Source organism: Pithys albifrons, chromosome 17 (genome assembly GCF_047495875.1).
Source record: "Pithys albifrons albifrons isolate INPA30051 chromosome 17, PitAlb_v1, whole genome shotgun sequence".
Lineage (NCBI taxonomy): Eukaryota > Metazoa > Chordata > Aves > Passeriformes > Thamnophilidae > Pithys > Pithys albifrons.
In genome coordinates, this window is record NC_092474.1 from 13,165,753 (window position 1) to 13,190,777 (window position 25,025).

At 48.9% G+C, this 25,025-nt stretch overlaps 1 protein-coding gene across 2 annotated transcripts in view; it reads right to left on the reverse strand.

Moving 5' to 3' along the window:
* Nucleotides 1-1,864: 1,864 nt before the first annotated feature.
* Nucleotides 1,865-25,025, reverse strand: part of FBXO21 (F-box protein 21) — a 27,397-nt gene continuing 4,236 nt past the window's right edge. Inside the window, exons 2-12 of one of the 2 annotated variants that reach the window (XM_071571869.1) lie at nucleotides 21,729-21,864; nucleotides 19,502-19,596; nucleotides 16,577-16,698; nucleotides 14,053-14,199; nucleotides 13,365-13,498; nucleotides 12,989-13,125; nucleotides 12,440-12,616; nucleotides 11,139-11,271; nucleotides 8,367-8,557; nucleotides 6,073-6,230; nucleotides 1,865-2,520 (exon numbers count right to left, since the gene is read on the reverse strand). In XM_071571869.1, coding sequence (XP_071427970.1) covers nucleotides 2,342-2,520; nucleotides 6,073-6,230; nucleotides 8,367-8,557; nucleotides 11,139-11,271; nucleotides 12,440-12,616; nucleotides 12,989-13,125; nucleotides 13,365-13,498; nucleotides 14,053-14,199; nucleotides 16,577-16,698; nucleotides 19,502-19,596; nucleotides 21,729-21,864 — 1,609 coding nt within the window. In that variant the 3' untranslated portion in view covers nucleotides 1,865-2,341. Of the gene's footprint in view, nucleotides 2,521-6,072; nucleotides 6,231-8,366; nucleotides 8,558-11,138; nucleotides 11,272-12,439; nucleotides 12,617-12,988; nucleotides 13,126-13,364; nucleotides 13,499-14,052; nucleotides 14,214-16,576; nucleotides 16,699-19,501; nucleotides 19,597-21,728; nucleotides 21,865-25,025 lie in introns of both variants that reach the window. The other variant, XM_071571870.1, reaches the window with a different exon arrangement.

A 25,025-nucleotide genomic window follows, 5' to 3' on the forward strand; every position in this document is an offset into this window, starting at 1 on the left:
GCACAGCCATCCCCTCTGCACAGAACACTCCCTTTGAAAAGGGAAATGGTGAGGTCTGTAAGCAGCTCCCACACTTCCCCCATGGTCACTCTTCTCAGGGTATACCAGAGTGGCCCCAGAGAGATCACAGGCTCTGTGGCTGCTTTGGGCCCCCTGCCTTTAAGCACACAGCATGTTTTCAGGTGGGTTAGATAAGCACTGGCCAGCACCAGTTTTCAGGGGAACTTCGTGTGGCTTCTGTTGGCTCCTGTGGCTTTTCCATGGCACAATTCTACCTGGCACTCAGGCAGCCCCTGAGGACTCCTGTGAGCTCAGCATAATCCCCTCCATGCATTTGAGAGAAGCCACACTGAAGAGTTCCAGGAAACTCAGTGACATCCACAGCTGGAACTGGGAACAGGGAGCCCAAACCCTGCTCTGTCTGTTCTCAGTTACCAGCATCAACCCTGGGACTCAACAGTGCCATTCCCAACCTTGCAGCCCTGCTAGGGATTTTTGGGATCTGCTTTCAACCCTCAGAAAGGGTTGGAGGGTTGGGGTCTGCTCCAACCCTCAAGAATGAGATGGATTTTAAGATTTTAGTCTGAGGTTTCCCTATCCTGCTTCAGAATGGAAATTCTTCCCTCCCTCCAAGCTCCTGTCAGTCCAGACCTGCTCTAGAGGAAGGTGTCCCTGCCCATGGCAGGGGGCTGGAACCAGAGGAGCTGTGAGGTCTCTTCCAACACACATCACTCTGTGATTCCATGACTGGGATCCCTCAGACACAGCTCCACGTGGAGCAGAGCACCCTCCTCAGCAGGAGGCACCCAGGGCTGTCCCTGCAGGCCCCACCACCAGCACTCCACTGCCAAGGGCTGGGCTCTCTGTTTATTTCTCACACACAACCAGTGCTCAGGATTGCAGAAGGATGACATGCAATTCAAGCATTGTTTTAGGGGAGGGCTCTGTGATTTCAAGTGCTGTAAGAGACTAAGAGCATCCACCTAATTCTACAGATACCTAATTCTCAGCTCTGAGAAAACTACTGTGTTGCAACTGGACAGTGACAGGAGACATGAGCTACAGCTACTGCACACACATTGCTTCAGAAACCACAAAGATATGCACTAATGCTGTCACTCTGCACCCCCACAACTCCTGAACCCAGAGGAAAACCTTTCCTGCTGTGGTTCTGTCTGGGTCTTTAAGTCAGGTTAAAATTCATGTGCCTTGAGCTGCTGAAGCCCTTCCCTTGCAGGCAGCCAAGTCTGTGCTCCCCCAGAGTCCATTCTCTTTTGGCAAAAAGGAAGAAGGCCTCAAGCTGCAGGAATTAACATCTTGTTTCCATCCACAGTTGGGCTGACTCCAGGGATGGGCAGTTTCCAGTCCTAATTCCAATGTATTGCATAAATACCTATAAATTGGAGATGGCAGCAAGTGGCAGCTCCCTGTGCATCAAAGTCATTCTGGCACCCACCTCAAGGCCCCCACAAAAGTGCCACGAGATTCCAAAGTGTCCTGGGAGCACTCAGGCCATGCCACAGGTCCTGCCTTGGACACACAGAATGCACAGACCACGAAACAAGGTCAGAACACGGCCTGGGTGTGCTCAGCAGGCATCGAGAAGGGCGAGAAGCTCCTCTTCTGCTGTAGGTGAGTTCGTGTCACCAGCGAGGTGGCACCTGGAGCCCAGGGGCAGCACTGCACTGCCACCCCCAGGGGCCTCACTGCTGCTGGTTTCGTTGCTGGGGCTCTTTCCCAGGCCCAAAAGGATATTGCCAGGCCCAGAAGGATATTCAGGATTGGAACAGTAGCTCTATGAACAATCAGACTACAGAGGTGAAGCAAAACCTGAAGCAAAAATTCAGACTGGAGAAAACAACAATGAAACGTAAGACTTTAAAAACTATCACCTGCATGAGATATACATTAAAAACCAAAGCAAACAAACACAACCAAACAAAAATCCCACAGTACTGCAAGGACAGGCAACTTCCTTCTCTGGAAGAGGGGCTTCTTCCATATTCCACACCAGGGATCTCACTGTGTTGACCTTCTAAGGCAAGACAACCACAGAACAAGTAGTTTGTGCAGATCCTTCCACAGGACAACGAGCTTCCTTGGCATGGCTGTCCCTGCAGGATCCTTCTGCTCGGCCTCAACTGCCAGTATGTGCCTGTGCCTTTGGGCCACAATGGGCAGGCAGGCAATGGGAAGATGCTGTAGCACCAGTTTCAAAGTACAATGCAGTTTTCAATGCATTAAGCCAAAGGATTGTCACCAAACTTGCTCTCCATGCAAGTTTTGCAAAGAAGGTAAAGCTACACTCCAGCTGCTTGTGCCCTCAGGCTCCCTCTGGCACTCACTCCTTGCCTGAGCTGTAGTTCTTCTGCACCGTGGCTCGGGTGCGCTCCAAATCCTCCGGGTACCGGAGTTCCAGCTCCGTGTTTGGCAGGTAGTGAACGCCGGTGAACTCGGAGAAGTAGCGGCCGATGTCGGGGTGAGGGATCTCCCGAGGCTCCAAGTTGTACTCCAGGTTCTCTGTTAGGAGAGGGAAGAGGCAGTGATCACCACAGGAAGTGGCCTGCTGCCTTGTTTCTGGCTCTAGGAACAGCACATCTTAATGCTTTGAATTAAAAAAAAACCTAATCCAGGAAAATGTGCATGGAAAATGCCAGTCTGACTGGGCACAGAGCCTCACCTCCTCAGTGACCCCACTCACCACTGGCACTGCTTTATGCCTGAGGGTGTCTCCCTCAGGATGCTGCTCCCACTCTGCTGGCCACAGGTAAGCACAGGGAGGAGCTGCTGCACTGAGCTCTGACCCCTCATGGCCCAAGGGAGAGGTCACTTTTAGGAGAGGTCCTTCTCTAACACTCCAAGGTGAGCTCACCTGCACCAGGTTGTCCTGGCAGTGCTTCCTTGCTCTGCCTGTGTTTCCACCATGCCAAGTGCCCAGCTTGGTTTTCAGTAACATCTCACAGCAAAATAAACTTCTTTAAACCCAAACTTTCTCAAGTTAAGTGAGAGTTCCTAAGAATGGCATGCTGGCTCTTTCCAAGAGCTGCCCATTTCCCCCTCTGTACCACAAGAGAACCTGATTAGGCACAGGAGTCAACACACACCAAACCCAAAGGTGACCCCAGCCCAGGGCTGCCCCTGCAGGGTCAGCTCAGAGCAGGATGGCTGGGAGTCAATCCCACACAGGTGCCCTGCAGCAGTCCCCAAATGATGTCATTTTTTTCCAGCACAGCGCCAGATAATATAAGAACTATCTAAAAGAAAAAAAAAATGCTGCCTAAGTATCAAGCCTGACTTTGGGCAGTGCAGGAACAAGATGTGATGCAGAGAATGTCATTCAGGACTAATCCGACTCAGAAACTCAGTTCACTACAGAGAGCACAGAGAATTCCTATTAATCTGTGCAGGCTCTCTGAAGCTGCAGCAGCAGCACAAGAGCCTTGTGTCCCTCAGAAATGGTGCAGTCCAGCCCTCCAGGCTTGCAAAGGCCCTCTCTGGATACTGCACCACTGCGGAAAAGCATCCCCAGCGCCGAGGGCTCTGCAGCGGCCGTGGAGCAGGAGCCACACACGCAGAAAAACAGGGGCGGGGGAACGGGAGCCGGCACGGGGACGGGGGAGCCGGCACGGGGGACGGGGGAGCCGGCACGGGGGACGGGGGAGCCGGCAGCGGGGCCAGGGGAGCCGGCAGCGGGGCCGGGGGAGCCGGCAGCGGGGCCGGGGGAGCCGGCAGGGGGACGGGGGAGCCGGCAGCGGGGACGGGGGAGCCGGCAGGGGGACGGGGGAGCCGGCAGGGGGACGGGGGAGCCGGCACGGGGGACGGGGGAGCCGGCACGGGGGACGGGGGAGCCGGCACGGGGGACGGGGGAGCCGGCACGGGGGACGGGGGAGCCGGCACGGGGGACGGGGGAGCCGGCACGGGGGACGGGGGAGCCGGCACGGGGGACGGGGGAGCCGGCACGGGGGACGGGGGAGCCGGCACGGGGGACGGGGGAGCCGGCACGGGGACGGGGGAGCCGGCACGGGGGACGGGGGAGCCGGCACGGGGACGGGGGAGCCGGCACGGGGGACGGGGGAGCCGGCAGGGGGACAGGCTCACACAGCCAGCTCAGCACAAGGGGGGAGGCTGAGGAAGGTGCTGACAAGCAGTTCTGAGCCACACGTACCTGCCCGGTGCTGCCACAGAGCAAACAGGGCACAGGCAAGAGCACACAGGTAACAACTCACTGTGTGAATTCCAACCAGGTGTGCTGGAATCGGCTCCAGCCCAACCTGCAGAGGTACAGGAAGGCCTCGGACTGAGGGAGGTTTAGAATCATAGAATGGATTGGGTTGGAAAAGACCTCCGAGATCATCAAGTCCAACCCTTGGGCCAACTCCAGTCCCTTTACCAGATCATGGCACTCAGTGCCACAGCCAAGCTCAGCTGAAAAACCTCCAGGGATGGGGAATCCACCCCCTCTCTGGGCAGCCCATTCCAATCCCTGAGCACTCTCTCTGCAAAGAATTTCTTTCTCATCTCCAACTTCAATTTCCTCTGGCAGAGCTTGAGCCCATCATGCCCCCTTGTCCTATTGCTGAGTGCCTGATTATTTATCTGTAATAAGCTTGGTGGTGTTTCTGAGCTGGTCAGATAAAACTCCAAATGTAGATTTCTTTAAGATTCTTTCAGGAAAAAACTCATTCCCTCCCCAAAGTCAGGTCAGGAGGTTATGGAATAATCCTTCCCAAATGATCAGGATGTATTTCAGAGGGGATATCAACAGCCAGGCAGCAAGCAAGGACAAACCCTGTAATTTTCCTGAGCAATATCCAAACACTTGGATGCCACAGAGACAACAGTGTTAACCTACAGCTCGGCTGGAATACACTGTGGGATCAGCCAGAACTCTGCTTGTTTATAAACCATTAGACAGAAGATAAGCAGTGACTCAGCCCCAGCAGCACTGTGGACAATTACCTGATTAGTTTCCACCAAGATGCATATTTTAGTATCAACCCATGGCAGAGAGGAATTTTTGGTTTCTGAGACTCTCTGCGAGGCCAAGCCCTGCCTGACATGAGCCATCAGGCTGAGTTGTGATGTTCCCACCTTTTATTTTTTGGATCACTGAATATAAAGCAACTCTCAGGACACTGGGAAACACCTGCACTTTCGATCTGTAAAGGTAGGAGTGTCCTTTCCTACAAAACCACCTCTTGCTCATGGGGGCAGACAATCCAGGGACCATGTAGGGAAAGGGCTGAGTGCAGTGTGGTCAGCACTCCCCCTCCAGCAGTTCCACATCTTCTCTCAGCAGAGCATCCTGTGGCTGTGCAGCTGCCCTGCCAGCTGGAGGGGATGGCTCCCTATCACAGGGAGAACACAAACAGGAGGCAAACACACATTCTTTTTACAGTCACAGATGTAGTTTTCTATTTTAATTTTCTTCTGAACTTCATTCTGACACCCCTTCCTGTAGCCTAACCACATATTCTGACCAACAGACAAGAATTTCCTCTTACAGTATGTTGCATAAATGTGGTAGAGACTTCTACACTTTCTTGCACTTGTAAAGAGACATTAAACTTGGCTCTTTAATTAAAGGTGGCACTAAAAGCCATGCTGTGTTCCCTGGGATCCTGGCACGTGCAGTCTCTCCATGGCAGCTGCTCAGAACCACATCCTGCAAGCAAAGCCTGTGTGCTCCTCACTAGATCCTATTCCAGATCCTGCCCAAGGTGTCATTTCAACGAGCAAAGCTGCTGACAGACCTTTAGCAAAAGCTGAATGGGTTCTTTCCAAGCAGCAACCCACACCATAAGCCCAATGGCATTGTTGTGAATGAGTGTTTTGAGGTCACTTAAACACACTTCTTGGGCAAGAGGAAATTCCACCACAATGGGCCTTAATGTCCATTCCTTGCAGTGCTGATTTCACAGAGAGCAAACAAAGCAGGCCACGATCCTGGATCATTTCCTTTCCTGCCTCAACCTTTACTAACAGTTTATGTTTCACATGAAGGAGTTACTCCCTCAGGCACCCCTTTCTCCTAATGTCAGCAGACAGCAAGCACAGGAGCCTCCTGCTCACCTTGGGCAGCGTATCTGCACGAACCATCTTCCACAAGGACGTTGTAGAAGGGCTGGTGGGGGCCGTGGGGAAGGCTGTGCACGTTCATGTTGCGGATCCACTCGTGCCCCATCATGCAGGCAGGGTCCCAGCCGTAGATCACGCAGTTATAGCCGTATCTAATTAAAGAAATTGCACACCAAACACTGTGAAAACTCCACAGCCAGCTCTTTTTGCTCCAGACTAATATAGCACAAACAGGATAGGAACCTCCTGTGAGCTGGCATGAGGAGCTCATGTGGCTCAGCTTCGCAAACGAAGATTTGGGCAGGGCTGTCCCCACATGGGTGCCCTTCCAGTCTGCACAGTGGATTTTAGGTGAGGCTCAGCGTGCCCAGAACTGGCCCCACCGTTTCAGTCCTGAGGTTCATCTGCCACGGCCGAGCGAGCTTGGACGGTGCCAGTGAAGTCCTCAGGACTAGAACCTACAGCACCCGGCATTGCCCAGGAGGTCTCCCATCCAAGCACTAATCCGGGGCTGACCCTGCTGAGTTTCCGAGATCTGACGGGATCGGATGTCAGGGAGGCATTAACTGCCTGCATGAGGAGCAGAGGAAACTAAAAACCACTTCAGGAAGATTGTGTGTGTACATGTGTGTGTTCTGAGGTGGAGGGAAATGACTGGGAGTGCCTGGATAAACAGACAGGAATAAACAGCTGAAGACAAAAGAAAACCAAATGTGAGCAAGAAAAGGGAATAGGGAAGAGACTGGAAGTCAGCAAGCTGAACAGTAAACAGGGAGGGAATAAACCACCCTACTGTGCTGTGCAATTCTGTGCCCATCACACAGACATGGTAATCCCAACACTGAGCTCCCAGAAACAAAGGCATCAATATTTACAGAATATTTATGGGATTAATTGTGAGGTATTATAAGGTCACTGCTGATACCCTTCAAACATGCTCCACATGTCTTGTTGAGTCTGAGGAGAGGCTAAAGCAAGACAAAGCTGGCACGTCTCTGTGGTAGAGCAGCACAGACACTGTGCAGTGCAGGCAGAGCAGGGAGTAACAGCACAGGGAATGATCCATAAGCCATTCTAGGAATATTAGACTCTCTTTTGAAGTGGATTCTGTTCCACAGTCCCTCATTAACTGATGATGTTTCTTTGAGAGCTCTGGGAATTCTACCTTTGTGATATATGATGACTCAGACAAGTCCCCACAACAAGCAGCAAGAATCACAGAATCACAGAATGGATTGGGCTGGAAAAGACCTCCGAGATCATCAAGTCCAACCCTTGGTCCAACTCCAGTCCCTTTACCAGATTATGGCACTCAGTGCCACAGCCAAGGTCAGCTGAAAACCCTCCAGGGATGGGGAATCCACCCCCTCTCTGGGCAGCCCATTCCAATCCCTGAGCACTCTCTCTGCAAAGAATTTCTACCTGCTCTCCAACTTCAATTTCCCCTGGCAGAGCTTGAGCCCATCGTGCCCCCTTGTCCTATTTGCTGAGTGCCTGGGAGAAGAGACCAACCCCCACCTGGCCAGAACTTCCCTTCAGGCACTTCCAGACAGTGCTGAGGTCACCTCTGAGCCTCCTTTTCTCCAGGCTAAACACCCCCAGCTCCCTCAGCCTCTCCCCATAGCACTTGTGCTCCAGTCCCTTCTCCAGCCTCGTTGCTCTTCTCTGGCCCCGCTCCAGCCCCTCAATCTCTTGCCTCAACTGAGGGGCCCAGAACTGAACACAACACTCAAGGTGTGGCCTCCCCAAGGCAGAGTCCAGGGGAAGGGTCACTGCCCTGGGCCTGCTGGCCACGCTAGTTTGGATCCAGGCCAGGATCCCATTGGCCTTCTTGGCCACCTGGGCACACTGGTGGCTCCTGTTGAGCTTCCTGTCTCTCAGTCCCCCCAGGTCCCTCTGCCTGGCTGCTCTCCAGCCACTCTGTGCCCAGCCTGGAGCGCTGCAGGGGGTTGGGGTGGCCAAAGGGCAGGACCTGCACTTGGCCTTGTTGAACTCCATCCCATTGCAATCAGCCCATCTCTCCAGTCTCTCCAGGTCCCTCTGCAGAGCCCTCCTGCCTTCCAGCAGCAAGCCAGCAGCAGTGAAAACACTTGCTCCTTCTGAGCACAGACAGAGCTTCTCCCATCTCCCTGCATGGTCCATGGCACACGGTGCACGTGCCTGGCATTTTCCACCCCAGGCACCTCCTCGGCAGCTCCAGCCACATCTCCCTGCAGTCAGAACAAACCCTCCTGCTCTCATTGGTACAGAGCAGGCTGGCAGTGTGGGGAGGGCCCTGCAGAGCTCACCTCTTGTGTTTCATGATGAGCCCTATGGAAAAGCAGACCTCCCTGTGCTTCTCATCGGAGCGGTGCTTCACCTCGGGCCCCACCTCCTCCTTGCGCCGCTCGATGTGCTCCAGGGTGTGCTGCACCAGGTACCCCACGGCCCCGTGCTGAGACGGGTCCAGCGCCTGGATGTGCTGCAGGATGTCCAGGACCTTCAGCAACCAAAGCAAAAAGAGACTCAGGAGCAGTGTCTGCAGCAGCCCAACGCTTATAAACACACACAGATGCATTCCTGTGTTAGCTGGGGGGAAGAGCCCAGGCTACAGATCTGCCACATGGATTGCTCTGCTTGTTACACGCTCTTCGTGCTTAACCTGCACAAACTGCACACAGCCCTCTCCTTCTCTCTTTGTACAGCTCCTGATTTCCAAGGAAGGGCACTGGTGAGCACAGCAGCTCCTTAAAACTAAGTCACACAATTTAATCACCTCGTGTTTTGTGACCACAGGGCACTGATGGGAACATTTTCCAGTGTTTCTGAAACGTTACACGAGTATTGTTGTTAAGTCTCCCAAACTGCTGCTCTGAAGTGAATCCACGTGACTTCTGCTGTACTTGAGAACTAATATTTTAACTTAAAAGAGTTCCTCAGTGTGTCTGTGGGAGCCTGGTAGGGGAAAATGGGGCAGCACTGAGGGAAATGCAAATAACCTCTGTGATACTTCCCCACGGAATAGTGAAGGAGACAGAAAACCTGCTTGTCTCAGGATGAGTAAAGAACACCAACTTTAAATGTGCTCTTAAAGCAGCAAGCCCTGTAGATCCAGAATTCCAGCCTTCCAACACCCTCTGGCACAACATCAGAGCATCTGCTGCCAAGTTGGTCAGAGGCAGGCAATGAAAATTTAACATTTTTGTTAAAAGCAAGGAAAAAATCCCCAACTTGTTGTCTAAACATGCTGGGAAAAGACACATCTATTTGTCCCAATGTCAAATACCTCAAGTGATGCCACAGTCCCAAAATGTGACACTTTAGCACCTGGCAAAAGGTTTGGTCCCTGTAAGTTTAGAGTAGCAGCAAAGGAATAGAAATCTCAGGTTACTGAGCATTAACATCACCCAAGAAGTGAGGAGTCAATTAAAAAAAGAACACATGAGTAATCTGTTATGAGAAGAAGCACATCTCAGGCTTCATGGCCACTTTAATTCTCTTAAGAATGAAGGAGGTGACAATCCTGAAAAATCCTACAGAAAGGGGGAGGCCTAGAACAGTAACCAAAGCTGCCAGAGATTCCCAGGAATTTCACATACTGTTGCAGATATTTAGGACAACATTCTGTGTACCTCTGAATGACTTTTAAGATTTTCTACCCCTGTCCATAAATCTGGCTGACCCCTATAAAGCCTGGTACCTTCTGTCCTGTCCATCACAGCATTCTCTCTGGTCAGCTACAACCCCACCTGACACTGGAATGCCTGGATGCAATCCTGAAGAGTCCAAATTTGCCCATTTCCATTGCACCTGGCAACGGGGTGCAGAGAGCTACACATAAAACTCAGCCATGGGGTTGTGCTGTGTGTTCTGAGGGCAGCAAATCCAAGGGTGTAGAGCCCTGGGGCTTTCCAGACACATCCCTGAGTGGCAGAAAGGGGAAGAAAACCTTCCAGTGTTCCACTGAGCTGCCCCTATTTATGTACAGTTGCCATTTGACCTCAGTGAGTCCCTTCCATACACAATTTCTTAGGCTGTGCTGTTTTGTGGTGACCCTAAAACTTGCTGCTCTAAGAAAAGAATTCCAAGCTTAGCACAGTTTGTTCTTCCAAAATAAAGCAGCTTCTCCAGCAGTCCTGTGTCGGATAATTTGGTGGGAAAAGCTTTGTTTTCTGCTCAGCTGTGCAGCCAATACTCCTGCCCTCTTCCCACACCTCACATTTGGGACTGGCACAGGCACTGCCCCAAAGTTGAGCTTCACTGAAGCAGCACAGGAAATTTTGGCCTCTTTGCTGCACTGACACATAAAGAAATCAGAGTTTTTTGAGTTACAGGCTTTGTCCCTGTGGCTTCCCCTGATTCAGTGACAGACTCTCATCATCCACACAACCCCTAAATCTCAGCACCTTCTTTCCCACACTCACAAGACTGCAGGACTCGAGTTGCTGCATCAAAGGTAATAATCAAAGAGAATTCCAAGGGCAGGAAGATCGAGCTGCTTTCTCACAAGAGCCACAGATTGTGTGGCCAAGGTTTCAGAGAACAGCTTTGGTCATATTTATAAAAGAGAACTTCATCAAGTTTTCTGATGAGATAATAGCTCCTTTTACATGAGTCCAGCAAGAGTTTTACCACCATGAGCACAACCTGGGTATAAATCACAGAATCCCAGACTATTCTGAGTTGGGAGGGACCCACAAGGATCATCGAGTCCAACTCTTAAGTCAATGGCCCACACAGGGGATTGAACCCACGACCTTGGCATTATTAATCAAACAGGATGATCTTTAACTTACAGCTAAAAGTGTTGTTTGCAAGACAAGCTGTGAGGCTCGGGCAGTAAATCATGAATTATGACTCAAGGCTGTTCATGAGTCTCCCCGAGGACAAGCAGGCAAGAACCATCCTCTTTTCCCTGCTCTGTGTGGTAGGAATTGATTCTCTGCAACATGAGAACTGATTCAATTGCATTTATTACAGAAACAACTTGTGGCAGACAAGCTGAGCTAGTCCAAGAATCAATAGCCCCGTGTTAGTAGTGCTCAGCCTACCCAAAAACATACAACCGAGTGGAGAGGTACCTTTTCTGGCCAGATTCCCAGGTGGAAGTATAACCTAGCCTGGAGCATTAGATGCTGCACATTGTCCGGATACATGGCCAGGTACAGATCCAGGGAGTCTCTCAAGAGCTGGTAAGACTGATCAGTGCTTTCTCTGCCAGCAAAAAAGAAACTCAGTTGTAAGGCTCTGCAACCCCTACCCCCAGTGCCTTGATGGACAGGGAGAGTCCCCAGAAATGGTGCTACAGGTACAGGCATGCTCCCTGAGCCAGGGACTCCAGCATGGACTCACCATATCCACCTGCCTGCTCAGGAGGAGAAACACTACACAGCTGATGACTGGACTCTGCCCTCCCACTCCACTGCTGTTCTCCCTGGTCAAACAATCCTACAGAGACAATTCACTCTCCAAGCCATTTCCTTCTGAAACCTGCTTTTGGTTCACTAACATCCAAAGTAATCCTTTTACTCTTGTGATTTCAGTCTATGGTTACTTGGGAAACATTATCAGGAGCATCTACAAATAAAACTCAGATACTCTACAACACCAACAGTACCTCTGAAACTGCTCCTTTCAGTATGTGGGTTGTGTTTACCAGATCACAACAAAGGTCTCTGCTCTTAAGGGAAGGGGGGACAGTCCTGAGCAGCTTTTCACGAAGAAAACAAACATCTGTCTATTTTCCTGAGGGGAATAAGTTTGACTAAACACTTTTGTTTCCACTCGGGTGCAGGTGATCAAAAGCAACCAGACAATCACAGAATCATAGAATGGATTGGGCTGGAAAAGACCTCCCAGATCATCAAGTCCAACCCTTGGGCCAACTCCAGTCCCTTTACCAGATCATGGCACTCAGTGCCACGGCCAAGCTCAGCTGAAAAACCTCCAGGGATGGGGAATCCACCCCCTCTCTGGGCAGCCCATTCCAATCCCTGAGCACTCTCTCTGCAAAGAATTTCTTTCTGCTCTCCAACTTCAATTTCCCCTGGCAGAGCTTGAGCCCATCGTGCCCCCTTGTCCTATTGCTGAGTGCCTGGGAGAAGAGACCAACCCCCACCTGGCCAGAACTTCCCTTCAGGCAGTTCCAGACAGTGCTGAGGTCACCTCTGAGCCTCCTCTTCTCCAGGCTGAACACCCCCAGCTCCCTCAGCCTCTCCCCACAGCACTTGTGCTCAATGCATTGTGCCAGACAGAATTTCCAGGATGCCACGGGGTGAGTGCCCCCTTCCTGAAGCACTCACTCCAACACCACAAAGCAGCAATTTTGGCTATGATGGCAGCACAGTGTGGGCCCTTAGAGCTCAGATGATGCTCAACTCACCTCTTGCCAAGGTTCAGGAGGTTGCCCACCATCCGCTGCAGGACCTCTTTGGAAGTCACCACTCCATAGAACTCCTCTGTCACGTGGTGCCCGATCAGGTACTCGCACTCCTTCACCGTCAGCTGCTTCCCCTTCCCGAAGGCGTCGATGTAGGTGTAGTCAAAGATATCTGTGCTCCTAAGGAAACCAAACTGGGATGAAGGGTCTCCTGGTAAAGCAGCATTTGCTATTTCTCTTCTTCCATCAGCACTTTTAAGCTTCTTTGTAAAACAACTGTCCCCACAAAACAGAGATTACCTGGTCCTTTCTCTCCCTTTCCTGAGAGAAACCATCACCTCATGGCTACTCTTATTCCAGGAAATCTGTTCCCATTCAGCAGCAGCAGAGCTGAGCTCTGGGAAAACTTTTCTAGAGGTCTCATCTTTTCCTCTGTATAAATTATAATTCCAGGAGGAAAATAATTAAGCATTCTCATATAGGTCTGGAGCAGTAAATGCTTCCTGGGTTTTGTTACTGTGGACACAACTTCAGATTCAGCAGGTCACTCACCCTTCTTTTCCTTGGCACCACCGCAGCAGGAAGTGGCTGGGGAAGTTCACTGGTTCCAGTTTGACTCCCAGCTGCCTGGCAATTGTTAAATAAAGCACTGACAGACTGATGGGAATTCCTGTCCTGCGGATCAAAACCTGGGGGAGAAAATGTGAGAAAAACACGTGGGGTACTGAGAAAAACACAAAACCCCAGGGTTTGATTTCACAAATGAAAACATGACAACTTGACAGGATATGCACTAAAAGATGGTATTGTATTTAACAGCAAGTTGTTCTTCAGACAGAATTATTTCTCTGGCTGCACTTGGACAAACAAACCCCACAAAGAGAATGTCTCAAGCCCTGCAGCCTCAATTTTTTTGCTGAAAACATACCTGGTGAATGTATGAATTCAGGGAATTATAGTAATCCAGCTCATTTCCTTTGTATTTTAACTGCTCATATAGGACACAGTTCATTGCATCAAGCACCTGCCGCTGAAGTTCCACCTCTGCAACGGGGACCTCTCCTGGAAACACATGCAATGAAATAAAGCCTGAGAAAACAAGTGCACTTCACCTTTGTGCTATGATCCTTACACCAGAAATCTTCCTGTGAACTCATCCTCTCCTTGAAAGCCATAAAACATCACAGAGTGTTTATAGAAAACAAGCTGCAAGGTGCTGTCTGAGCTTTGGAGATGTTAAAACAGGCACTTTTTTGATTGCTGCTGATTTTCTGGGACTTGCAGAAAAGTGTTTCCTTGTCCACAGCTCTACTACAGACATCAGGACTATTAAGACTTCAGGGACAAAAGGGAAGAAAGAGAAATAAAGACTTCCCTTCCCAATTCTGTTTGCTCAGACAGCTTCAGATGGACTGAACCCTGGGCTGTGGAGCTTCTGTGGCTGAACAAACAGCTGTTTCCTCAACGATGGTTTAGGCAAATGTCAGCGAGTGTTTGCCAGGGGATAAAGAACAACAACTCCTTAAGCTGCCACGATTCAACAGCTGTTTCAGCTTGTCTGCCTGGACCCAGAGGTGCAGAACAGCTCTGCACCAAAGCACCTTTGTGTACAGTACCTGCCTTGGGGGCCAGGCTGGGGTGCCTCGGGTTTTTGGTCCGCAGGACTTTGCGCACTTTGTCCGTGATATCGTCCACCTGCGCCTGGACACTCTTGAGGCAGATGTCTGACAGGGGGTTACAGTATTGATCAATTAGAACAGCACCTGGAAGAAACAAACTGCATAAGAAACAGGACTTCAGTTTTGTCTTTGCTTCGTTCTGCCTGCTCTGCATTCCAGCCATGCAGCCAGCAATTGCAGCAGGACATCAGAGCTTTCAGTTTGCAGCCATAGATTGGATTTATCACACAAGATACAAAGAATAAGCTGACATGATAAATGGCCAAATAAATTCAGCACTCCTCTCTCTGCTATCCTGCAAGGGAAAGCAGGGGAGCTGTACACTGAGCAGGTATGCTGCTACACCAGGCTTAACCAGGCACTCTGTGGTCACACCACATCCCCTGGCACCTTCCCAAATTACAGTGGGTTTGATCAGAGCCTGAAACAATCCCAACTTCAGCTCTGAGTTCTTCCTGCTGTATCCCCCATAGCTGTCATTCTTCTTCTCTTCTGTTACATTCATCTCTCCCTTCCACACCTGCCCCCCATCTTATCAAAACCCTACTGTAACACAATAAACTTTCATTTTCCTTCTGCCCAAGTCTCTTCTGTCAAACCTCTGCAGGAAAAAATTATCCCCTTCACAGGATCTTCTCCTTGTCACCACTGCTCTTTCCAAAGCCTCATGGTGTCTATTCTTTGGAATCACCTGCAGTTACCTGCAGGAATTCTGCATGGATCACACCTCTCCCAGCTTCCCACAGTGCTTTGTTAGCACACCCATGACAGGGAATTCAGCAGGGCCCCAAGCCACGGGTTCTTTTAGTCCCCTTAAAGTGTTCCCTGTGCTGGCCAGGTGAGACCTCACCAGAGACCTGCTGGGGCTCTAACAGGGCTCTAACAACATGCCCTTCATGGCAGACAAATGCACTTATTTGTCACCCACAGGAGTAAGACACAGAATTAACTGTCTTCACTGCATCCAGAAAAAGCCACTTTGGCTTTCCTTCCTTGTCCTTCTTCAAGGTCCCCTGTCACCAACAAGAGCCAGCTTTGGTGTTAGACCCTTTCATATGACATTTTGGTGCATACATCAAGAGTAAGGGACTCTTCCACAGACACTGGCAGCTTTTGATGCATTCAGAAGACTGTCTTCTCCACAGGGAGCTTGAAAAGGAAAATAATCCACCAGACTGAGGACAAGAACAGCAGAAAACCTTTTTCTTTCCTGTTACTGTCCCACCATGTGACTGGACTTCCAGCCATTCCCCAGCCCTGCACTGCAAAGCTTCAGGAGTGCAGGAGTCACAGCTCCTGAGGGGCAGCCCCAGTGCACAGGCTGCAATTCCCTCTGCTTGCTCCTTGACCCTATCTGGGAAGCTCCTGGGAAAGGAGAAAGGAGGGGGCTGAGTGCAGATCAGCCCAGCTGGTCTGTTAGACCCAATGCAGCCCATGGGCCACAGTTAAAATGCTGCTGCAGTGTCAGTAATTAGGATCATAGAATGGATTGGGTTGGAAAAGACCTCTGAGATCATCAAGTCCAACCCTTGGGCCAACTCCAGTCCCTTTACCAGATCATGGCACTCAGTGCCACGGCCAAGCTCAGTTGAAAAACCTCCAGGGATGGGGAATCCACCCCCTCTCTGGGCAGCCCATTCCAATCCCTGAGCACTCTCTCTGCAAAGAATTTCTTCCTGATATCCAACTACAATTTCCCCTGGCAGAGCTTGAGCCCATCGTGCCCCCTTGTCCTATTGCTGAGTGCCTGGGAGAAGAGACCAACCCCCACCTGGCCACAACTTCCCTTCAGGCACTTCCAGACAGTGCTGAGGTCACCTCTGAGCCTCCTCTTCTCCAGGCTAAACACCCCCAGCTCCCTCAGCCTCTCCCCACAGCACTTGTGCTCCAGTCCCTTCTCCAGCCTCGTTGCTCTTCTCTGGCCCCACTCCAGCCCCTCAATCTCTTGCCTCAACTGAGGGGCCCAGAACTGAACACAACACTCAAGGTGTGGCCTCCCCAAGGCAGAGTCCAGGGGAAGGGTCACTGCCCTGGGCCTGCTGGCCACGCTACTTTGGATCCAGGCCAGGATCCCATTGGCCTTCTTGGCCACCTGGGCACACTGGTGGCTCCTGTTGAGCTTCCTGTCCCTCAGTCCCCCCAGGTCCCTCTGCCTGGCTGCTCTCCAGCCACTCTGTGCTACTGCTCATCTCCTCAGCACACACTCAAGATCCAAGTGTTCTAACATTTTCTGCACTGCTTTTCAGCTCAGCTGTCCAGGAGCAGTGACAGAACATCCCATCCTGACATTCTGACACAACAGCACCGCAGGATTTGAAGGGTTTCAGGTACACCAGAAATCCAGCCTTAATGCCAAGTTGTTGCCCAGAAATCTAAGCAAGGCAGGCTCCTTCCAAGTCAAAGAGCAGTGATGGGAAGTTGGCATTAGGTGCTCAACATGGGCTTTGTGCCAAACACTCACCCTCCAAGAACGACTGTCGCTCAGTCGGGCGCTGCAGATACTCCTTCAGGTTTTTTAATATATTCTGTTGCCGCAGGAAATACAGAATTTTCTTGGCATAATATTTCCAGGTGAGGCCTTTCCTGCACATTTAAATACAAGAAGTAGCATTGCCCTAAACAAGTATTTTAAGGGTGAACATTTGGTTTAACTTTTCCAGTTAATAATTTATTGCTTTTCTTTAAAAAGTTTGACAACACTGTCACTGGAAAGGCAACTAAAAAGATAAATGTTAAGAGAAAATTTATAATCAAGACCCCACAATTTATGACACTTTCAAAACATTGTTCTTACCAGCTCTGATTTTTACCTATCACCAATATGTAATTTTGAGAAGATACATTATCATGGGAACCTACAGAGATCCTAATTAAAGCAGCTCAGGAATATCTGATAAAGATCCTATATTTTATTAATGCAGCATTACCCTCTGTCTGACTGGATCCCTCCAGAGTCAACCTGAAAGCATCCTCTCTGCATTAAAAATGAATTGATGAGGGCTGTGACTGTGAGTGCAACAGTATTCAAAAGAAAACCAAAATTCCCCAGAGGAAAACCAGCTCTGTTGCTCTGAAAAGGCAGGAAGAGATCAACAGTTGGTCTGTAGATGACACAATTCCAAAACTTTTTATAGCAAAGCCCCATTACTTTCTAAATTAACAAGTGGAGGCAGAGAAGCAGCACTGAGAGCTGGTTATTATCCAGGTAAGGTTTGAAGAGGTCACCTGAAACACAACAAGCTCAAGGGGTGCTCACACCATGTGCATCTAAATGAGTTCTGGCCCCAAAACACCCAAGGGGAGAATTCTCCTCATTCCCAGGCTCTGCCCTTGCCATGTGTTTACAACAAATCCAGTCACCTTCTTCAGAAAAAATGGTCTTTCCCTGCTTACACTTCTTCTCCTCCAGAGTGCAGGTCAGGTCAGGTCAGGCTTCTCCATCCTCAGTCAAACCTCCCAACACTTTATCCTCTCCCAGAGAACTGGGATCCTGATAGGGACAACTGCTTTACTGGGACACCTTCCAGGGAAGTGATTGAGCTGAATGGCAATAACTGCAGCTTAATCAGGGTGTAATTAGCAGCAATTCTGCTTTATGGGGAGGCATTTGGCCAGTGCAAAGGCTCAGAAGCTTTTCAAGTGAGAGATGCTCAGTTCCATTGGAAATGGAGAAGGTAATAAAATGGCTGTGAAAAGGCAAAAATGAGATTATTGCCATTCCAGTTGGGTTTTTTCAAGCTCTACTGACCCTCCCTCTAATTAAGGCCGTTAGACCCCATTAAGAGCAATCTATCACTGCTTTGCATCACACCAAAACCACCCCAGTTAGATGCCACCAGCAGGAAAACCTTCAAGTAAAGCAGTGACTTCTTACTGTGCCCAGTGTTCATCATGGTGATGAGAACACCCAGGCAGATGCAAACCACAAGTTTTATTTATCTGCTTGGCTTTTCACTTGTCTGAACAATCTGAACAATCTGTCAGTTTTGCAGTGGTTGAATTAAACCCAGATTTAAATTCTGAATTAAACTCTTATCTGGGAACAAAAATTGTACCAACCTACTACAGCTAAGAACAGCAGCAAGAGCTGGAATTTCCTATACAAGGATTCATGGTGGCAGTTCTCAAGTAGAATCACAGAATGTTCTGGGTTAGAATCACAGAATATTCTGGGTTAGAATCACAGAATCACAGAATATTCTGAGTTAGAATCACAGAATATTCTGAGTTAGAATCACAGAATATTCTGAGTTAGAATCACAGAATCACAGAATATTCTGAGTGAGAATCACAGAATCACAGAATATTCTGAGTTAGAATCACAGAATATTCTGAGTTAGAATCACAGAATATTCTGAGTTAGAATCACAGAATCACAGAATATTCTGAGTGAGAATCACAGAATCACAGAATATTCTGAGTGAGAATCACAGAATATTCTGAGTTAGAATCACAGAATATTCTGAGTTAGAATCACAGAATATTCTGAGTTAGAATCACAGAATCACAGAATATTCTGAGTTAGAATCACAGAATCACAGAATATTCTGAGTGAGAATCACAGAATATTCTGAGTTAGAATCACAGAATATTCTGAGTTAGAATCACAGAATCACAGAATATTCTGAGTGAGAATCACAGAATATTCTGAGTTAGAATCACAGAATATTCTGAGTTAGAATCACAGAATCACAGAATATTCTGAGTGAGAATCACAGAATATTCTGAGTTAGAATCACAGAATCACAGAATCACAGAATATTCTGAGTCAGAATCACAGAATATTCTGAGTTAGAATCACAGAATATTCTGAGTTGGAACAACCTTTCAACTCAGAATACTCTGTGATTCTACTTGAGGACTGGACCCACATGGATCACTGAGTCCAACTCAAGTCAGTGGCCCACCCAGGGGATTGAACCCATGACCTTGGCACTATTAGAACCAAGTTTTAACCAGCTGAGCTGATCTCAAGCATTCCTGCTTCCCTCTGGTGCTGTGGCCTCATCCTGCAAATCAGTTCAGTAAAACTGATCCAGGCTTAAATAAAACAGGAACATGAGGATGGGACCTGCTGAAGCAAAACTGCTGCAGGGAAGGGGGGGCCATGGAACATGTCCCAGGAGATGGCAGGAACTGGCAAGGAAATAAGCCAACAGCAACACAAAGTTGGGCACCTCCTTTTTGTGGGACTGTTTACATGGTTTCTTCTGGAAATACTGAATTTGTTCTGCAGTTAAAGACACAGCAATGCCTCCCAGGCTTGCTAAGCCTGGGGGGGTTGTGTAATGAGTGACACAAGGTCAGGCATTCACCACAGCACTGTTCTCCTTTAACTGGTGAGAGGGGGGAAATCCCTGTCACTCCTAATCCCTCTCTGTCTTACCTTCCTTCCATGTTAAGGATACACATCAGCTCATCCTCAAAGAAATGACTCGGGCACCCCAGAGTCTCAATGTCACTGAATCCATCACAGGGGACCTGTCAAACCAGGCAGAGCACAACAGATTAATATAATAACTTCATAAAAAATCTCAAACACAATTTTGTTCTCTTTTTTAAAATTTATGCCCATTTTAAAATAAAATGTCCAGCTCATCAAACACTCCCAGTCTGTACTCCATGGATTTATTACACAGATCCACTGAGAGCCTCAGTAACATCCTACAGCAATCTGAGCCAAATTCTACAGCATTTGGGCCTCCTGGGGTGGGTTAAGGACCAGCACAAGCACATCACAGCCTACACAAGCTGAAAGTCACTTTAAGGTAGAGTCACCTCTTTCCTCTGGTTGACTGAACCTCTACACATACTCCCCAGTGCAGAAGATTAATTCTGGGGGAAGGAATGAAGAGGCAGGAGCCTTTATTTTTTGAAACAGGCACTCATGCATCTATATTAAGAACAGCTATTTTCTTCCAGAATTCAGAATTGTTTTTTAAACTTTGGTTGAACTACAAAAAAATTTGCTTTCAAGCTTTTCCTTATAAGACATGGGCCAACCCTGGGTTGAAAGTCTCCTCCTCCCAGTTCTAAGCAGGCAATCAAGCTGCAGTTTCTTGCCCCACAGGAGATGATTCTCATCATTGGGCCTTTGGGTATTGCTTAATGGTCTCTCAGTAGTCTTTGCATATGGGATTAAAAGAACAGGAATCCAGGAGCTGCTTCTCCCAGTTAATGCTGGGACAATTCTCCATGGACAAATGCGTGTTTGCTGCAACTACAGTGGCACAGAACAGCCCAGAGACACCAACACCCAACTGGTCCCACAGCACCTTCTCCAGGGGTGGGACCACCCACCAGCCCTTGCTTAAGGTCAGGAGAGAGGATTTCAACGTGGCTCTCCTGCACCTCAGGGAAATTCTCTACTGGAGTACAACATTTTTGCACAGGGACCACACAGGGGTGGCTGTTCGGTGGCTCTTGTGTGAACTTTTAAATTCAGCCCAAGTTCCAGGCAGGATTTATACTTATTTCACAGAATTTCAGGCTGACCCACCTGTACAACTCCCCAAATCCACAGCCACCAACTAAGCAAACAGACAACTAAATATCTGCTGTTCCAGGTGCAGGTCAGTCTCTCCAAGACACCACATTTTCACCTCTTTCCCACTTGGTGTCATGGCTGGGTGAGGAACTTCAATAACACACTTTCCAAACCAGAGACCCTGTTGTGCCTTTGTCCTGATCTCAAATGCCTCGTGACAGCTCTCAGAGCACAGCCTTGAGCAGGGCCTGCAGGGAGAACCACAGTGGCCGTGGTGTGGCAACAAACTCTCTGGCCTTCAGAAGTTCCCAGAGCCAGGTCTGAACATTCAGACACGAGCAAAGACTTTCTGAAGCTGAGTGCAGTCAGAGAATGTGTGTTGGACCTTTGGAGTTTGAACTCTCTCTCCTTCTGGTTGTGATTTAACACCTTCACACCAAGTGAGGAAATAGGGAATTTCTGACTGCACAGTTGAGATGATGGGAAGAGAGAGGAAAGATAAACTAATAAAAGGTATTGATCAAAATCAAGTAGGTTCAATCTTTGATTAATCCTGAGCTGGAAGGGACCCACAAGGACCATCCAGTCCAATTCCTGGCCCTGCACAGACACCCCAACAATCCCACCCCATCCCTGAGAGCATCATCCAAACCCTCCTGGAGCTCTGGCAGCCTTGGGGCTGTGCCCACTGCCCTGGGGAGCCTGGTCAGTGCCCACCACCCTCTGAGGGAGGAACCTTTTCCTAATAATACCTTTTTAAAAGGCAAAACCACCTGAAAAATAAACAACTTCCAAATGGCTTCAGAATTATTTTTAGAACATAACCTCCTGATTTGAATGCCCAGCCAGCCTTGAGCAAACAGCCTCAAGGTGCACCAGAGGAAGTAGGTCGGATAGCAGGGAAAATTTCTTCCCTGAAAAGGTTGCCAACCATTGGAATGAGCTGCTTAGGGAAGTGGTGGAAGTGTTCAAACTATGTGTAGATGTGGCTCCTGGGGATACGGGGTAGTGGTGGGCCAGGGATTGGACTGGATGATCTTAGAGGGCTTTTCCAACCTTAATGATTCTATTAATGACTGTATTAAACAAGTCACCAGGCTGTGGCACATAGATGCAGAAGCCTTACATGTTCTGAGAAGAACCTCTTGGAGAAGGAAGCGACGATCCTCTGGGCCTCCAGCCCCGCGTTGTGCCGAGCCTTGTACTCCTCCAGCCAGCTCACGCCGTCCGTGTGGCTGTAGTACTTGAGCAGGGAGGGCCACCTGCAGCACACACAGAACAGCATCAGTGCTTTGTGGGTACAGAAAAATCACAGGGGAGCAGTTCAGATCTATACAGACCCTGTGAGACTGAAAGCAGCTGAGAATAAACAAGGCCACAGCTGCTGTTGTCTGGTAAAGGAGAAATCACTCCCTAGGAGTTCTCAGCAACTCCCCAGAAGTTTCTCATGAGAACTCCTCAGGTTTCCCACTGGACACCAGAGTGTACCTGAAAACAGCAAGGATGAGTCCACCAAAACACTGGACTTGTGAGATATGGACTATAACCAGAGTCTGTAGTTAGATGGTGTGAGGTTCAATTTAGCCAACAGAATGGAGCTTTAACCCCATATAAACCATGTGCAGTGTGGAATAAATGGCATTCACTTGATCACACTGGTCTGTGGGTGGTGTCCTTATTCCTCAGCATATTTATTGTTTACTTTAGTGTTTCACAGCCCTGAGAGCCCCCACAACTGGGAAATGCTGCTTGTTGTAACCACGTGACTCAAGGAGAGTGAGGGCCACCTGCACCACACACACACAGGAACAACAGCATGAGTGTTTCACAGCCCTGAGAGCCCCCACAAATGGGAAATCACAGAATCAGAGAATGGATTGGGTTGGAAAAGACCTCGGAGATCATCAAGTCCAACCCTTGGGCCAACTCCAGTCCCTTTACCAGATCATGGCACTCAGTGCCACGGCCAAGCTCAGCTGAAAAACCTCCAGGGATGGGGAATCCACCCCCTCTCTGGGCAGCCCATTCCAATCCCTGAGCACTCTCTCTGCAAAGAAGTTTTTCCTGATCTCCAACTTCAATTTCCCCTGGCAGAGCTTGAGCCCATTGTGCCCCCTTGTCCTATTGCTGAGTGCCTGGGAGAAGAGACCAACCCCCACCTGGCCACAACTTCCCTTCAGGCACTTCCAGACAGTGCTGAGGTCACCTCTGAGCCCCCTCTTCTCCAGGCTGAACACCCCCAGCTCCCTCAGCCTCTCCCCACAGCACTTGTGCTCCAGTCCCTTCTCCAGCCTCGTTGCTGAGGTTGGAAGAGACCTCTGAGATCATCAAGTACAACCCTTGATCCAACCCCACTGTGATCACCAGCCCAGGGCACGGAGTGCCCTGGGCTGGTGATCACAGTGAGGTTGGATCAAGACATGGTGGATTCTCTGTCCCTGGAGGTGTTTAAAAGGACACTCAGTGCCACATCCAGTCCTTTCTCCAGCCTCGTTGCTCTTCTCTGGCCCTGCTCCAGCCCCTCAAGACCTTCCCAGAACTGAGGGGCCCAGAATGCTGCTTGTTGTAACCACGTGACTCCAGTTGCTGAGACACTGCCCAACTTTAAAGGCAATTGTCTAAAACTGACTCAAAAATCAGATGCACCAATTTCATCTGCCCATTGATGGTTATTTAAAAGTAACATTTCCCAAAGCCTGCCAAGAGGGAAGCTTCAAAGGCTCCTACTCCAGGTTTTCAGTATCTAAATACCCAAAATGCTTTAGTTTGATAATTAAAAGAGTTTAGCACAAAGAAATATCCCAAGTTCAGTTGGCACCTGACATTGTCCTGTGCTCCTCCTGCCACCAAAGAGAGCTAATTACAAAAGGCTGCACCAACCCCAGCTCTCTCCACTGCCCTTGCTGGTGGCAGCACCTGCTGGAGGGACACAGAATCCTGAAATCAAATCCTGACACCAAAATGATTTTGCAGTTCATTTTTGAAACAAGAAGCAATTATTTATAAACCTGCAAACAGCTTTCTTGCAAAAAAAATCTCCACTCCCTGCTTTACTGAGTCTAAAAGTCTGAAGATGAAAACACTCATTAAGAGTTTCAAGGTTCAACTAAAAATTTAACTTCAGGTGATGTTCTGGGGGCTCTTAGCAGCACCTTTTCTAATAAAGTGGGTGTGCAATGAAGTAAGTGCCAGCACAGCAATTCCCATGGCTGTTGTGAAGACTCCAAGATCATCAGTGTAAGAAACATGAAGAACAATCAGCACAGATGGAACTATTTTGGAAAGAAAGCTGAGAGAAAGGTCTCTTGCAATGTACTGGGACTTTTATTTCATGTTTCAAAATTCTATTAATTATTAGTTGTTAATATAAAATATTTTTCTTCAACCACATGGATTGCCTTGATTTTTTTCAGGTTTTCTTTTTTTCCTTCCTCCCTTTCCTTCCTTTCTCCTCTTTCCTTTCCTCTCTTTCCTTTCCTTCCTTTCCTTTCCTTTCTCCTCTCTCCTTTCCTCCCTTTTCTTCCTTTCCCTTCCCTCTCCTCTCTCCTTTCCTCCTTTCCGTTCCTTTCCTTTCCTTTCTTTCCTTTCCCTCTCCCTCTTTCCTTTCCTTTCCCTCTCCTCTTTCCTTCCTTTCCCTCTCCTCTTTCCTTTCCTTTCTCCATCTCCTCTCCTCTTCCTCTCCTTTCCTTTCTCATTTCCTTTTCCTCCTTCCTTTCCTTTCTCATTTCCTTTCTCCCTTTCCTTTCTCATTTCCTTTCCTCCCTTTCCTTTCCTTTTCTCATTTCCTTTCCTCCCTTTCCTTTCCTTTCCTTTCATTTCCTTTCCTCCCTTTCCTTTCCTTTCCTCCTTTCCTTTCCTTTCCTTTCCTTTCCTTTCCCTTTCCTTTCCTCCTTTCCTTTCCTTTCCTTTCCTTCTCTCTTTCCTTTCCTCCTTCCTTTCCTTTCTCCTCTCTTCCTTTCCTCCCTTTTCTTTCCTTTCCCTTCCCTCTCCTCTCTCCTTTCCTCCCTTTCCGTTCCTTTCTTTCCTTTCTCTTTCCTTTCCCTCTCCTCTTTCCTTTCCTTCCCTCTCCTCTTTCCTTTCCCTCTCCCTTTCCTTTCCTTTCCTCTCCTTTCCTTTCCTCTCCTTTCCTTTCTCATTTCCTTTTCCTCCCTTTCCTTTCCTTTCTCATTTCCTTTCCTCCCTTCCTTTCCTTTTCCTTTCCTTTCCTCCCTTTCCTTTCCTCCCTTTCCTTTCCTTTCTCATTTCCTTTCCTCCCTTTCCTTTCCTTTCTCATTTCCTTCCTCCCTTTCCTTTCCTTTCTCATTTCCTTTCCTCCCTTTCCTTTCCTTTCTCATTTCCTTTCCTCCCTTTCCTTTCCTTTCTCATTTCCTTTCCTTTCCTTTCCTTTCTCATTTCCCTTTCCTTTCCTTTCTCATTTCCTTTC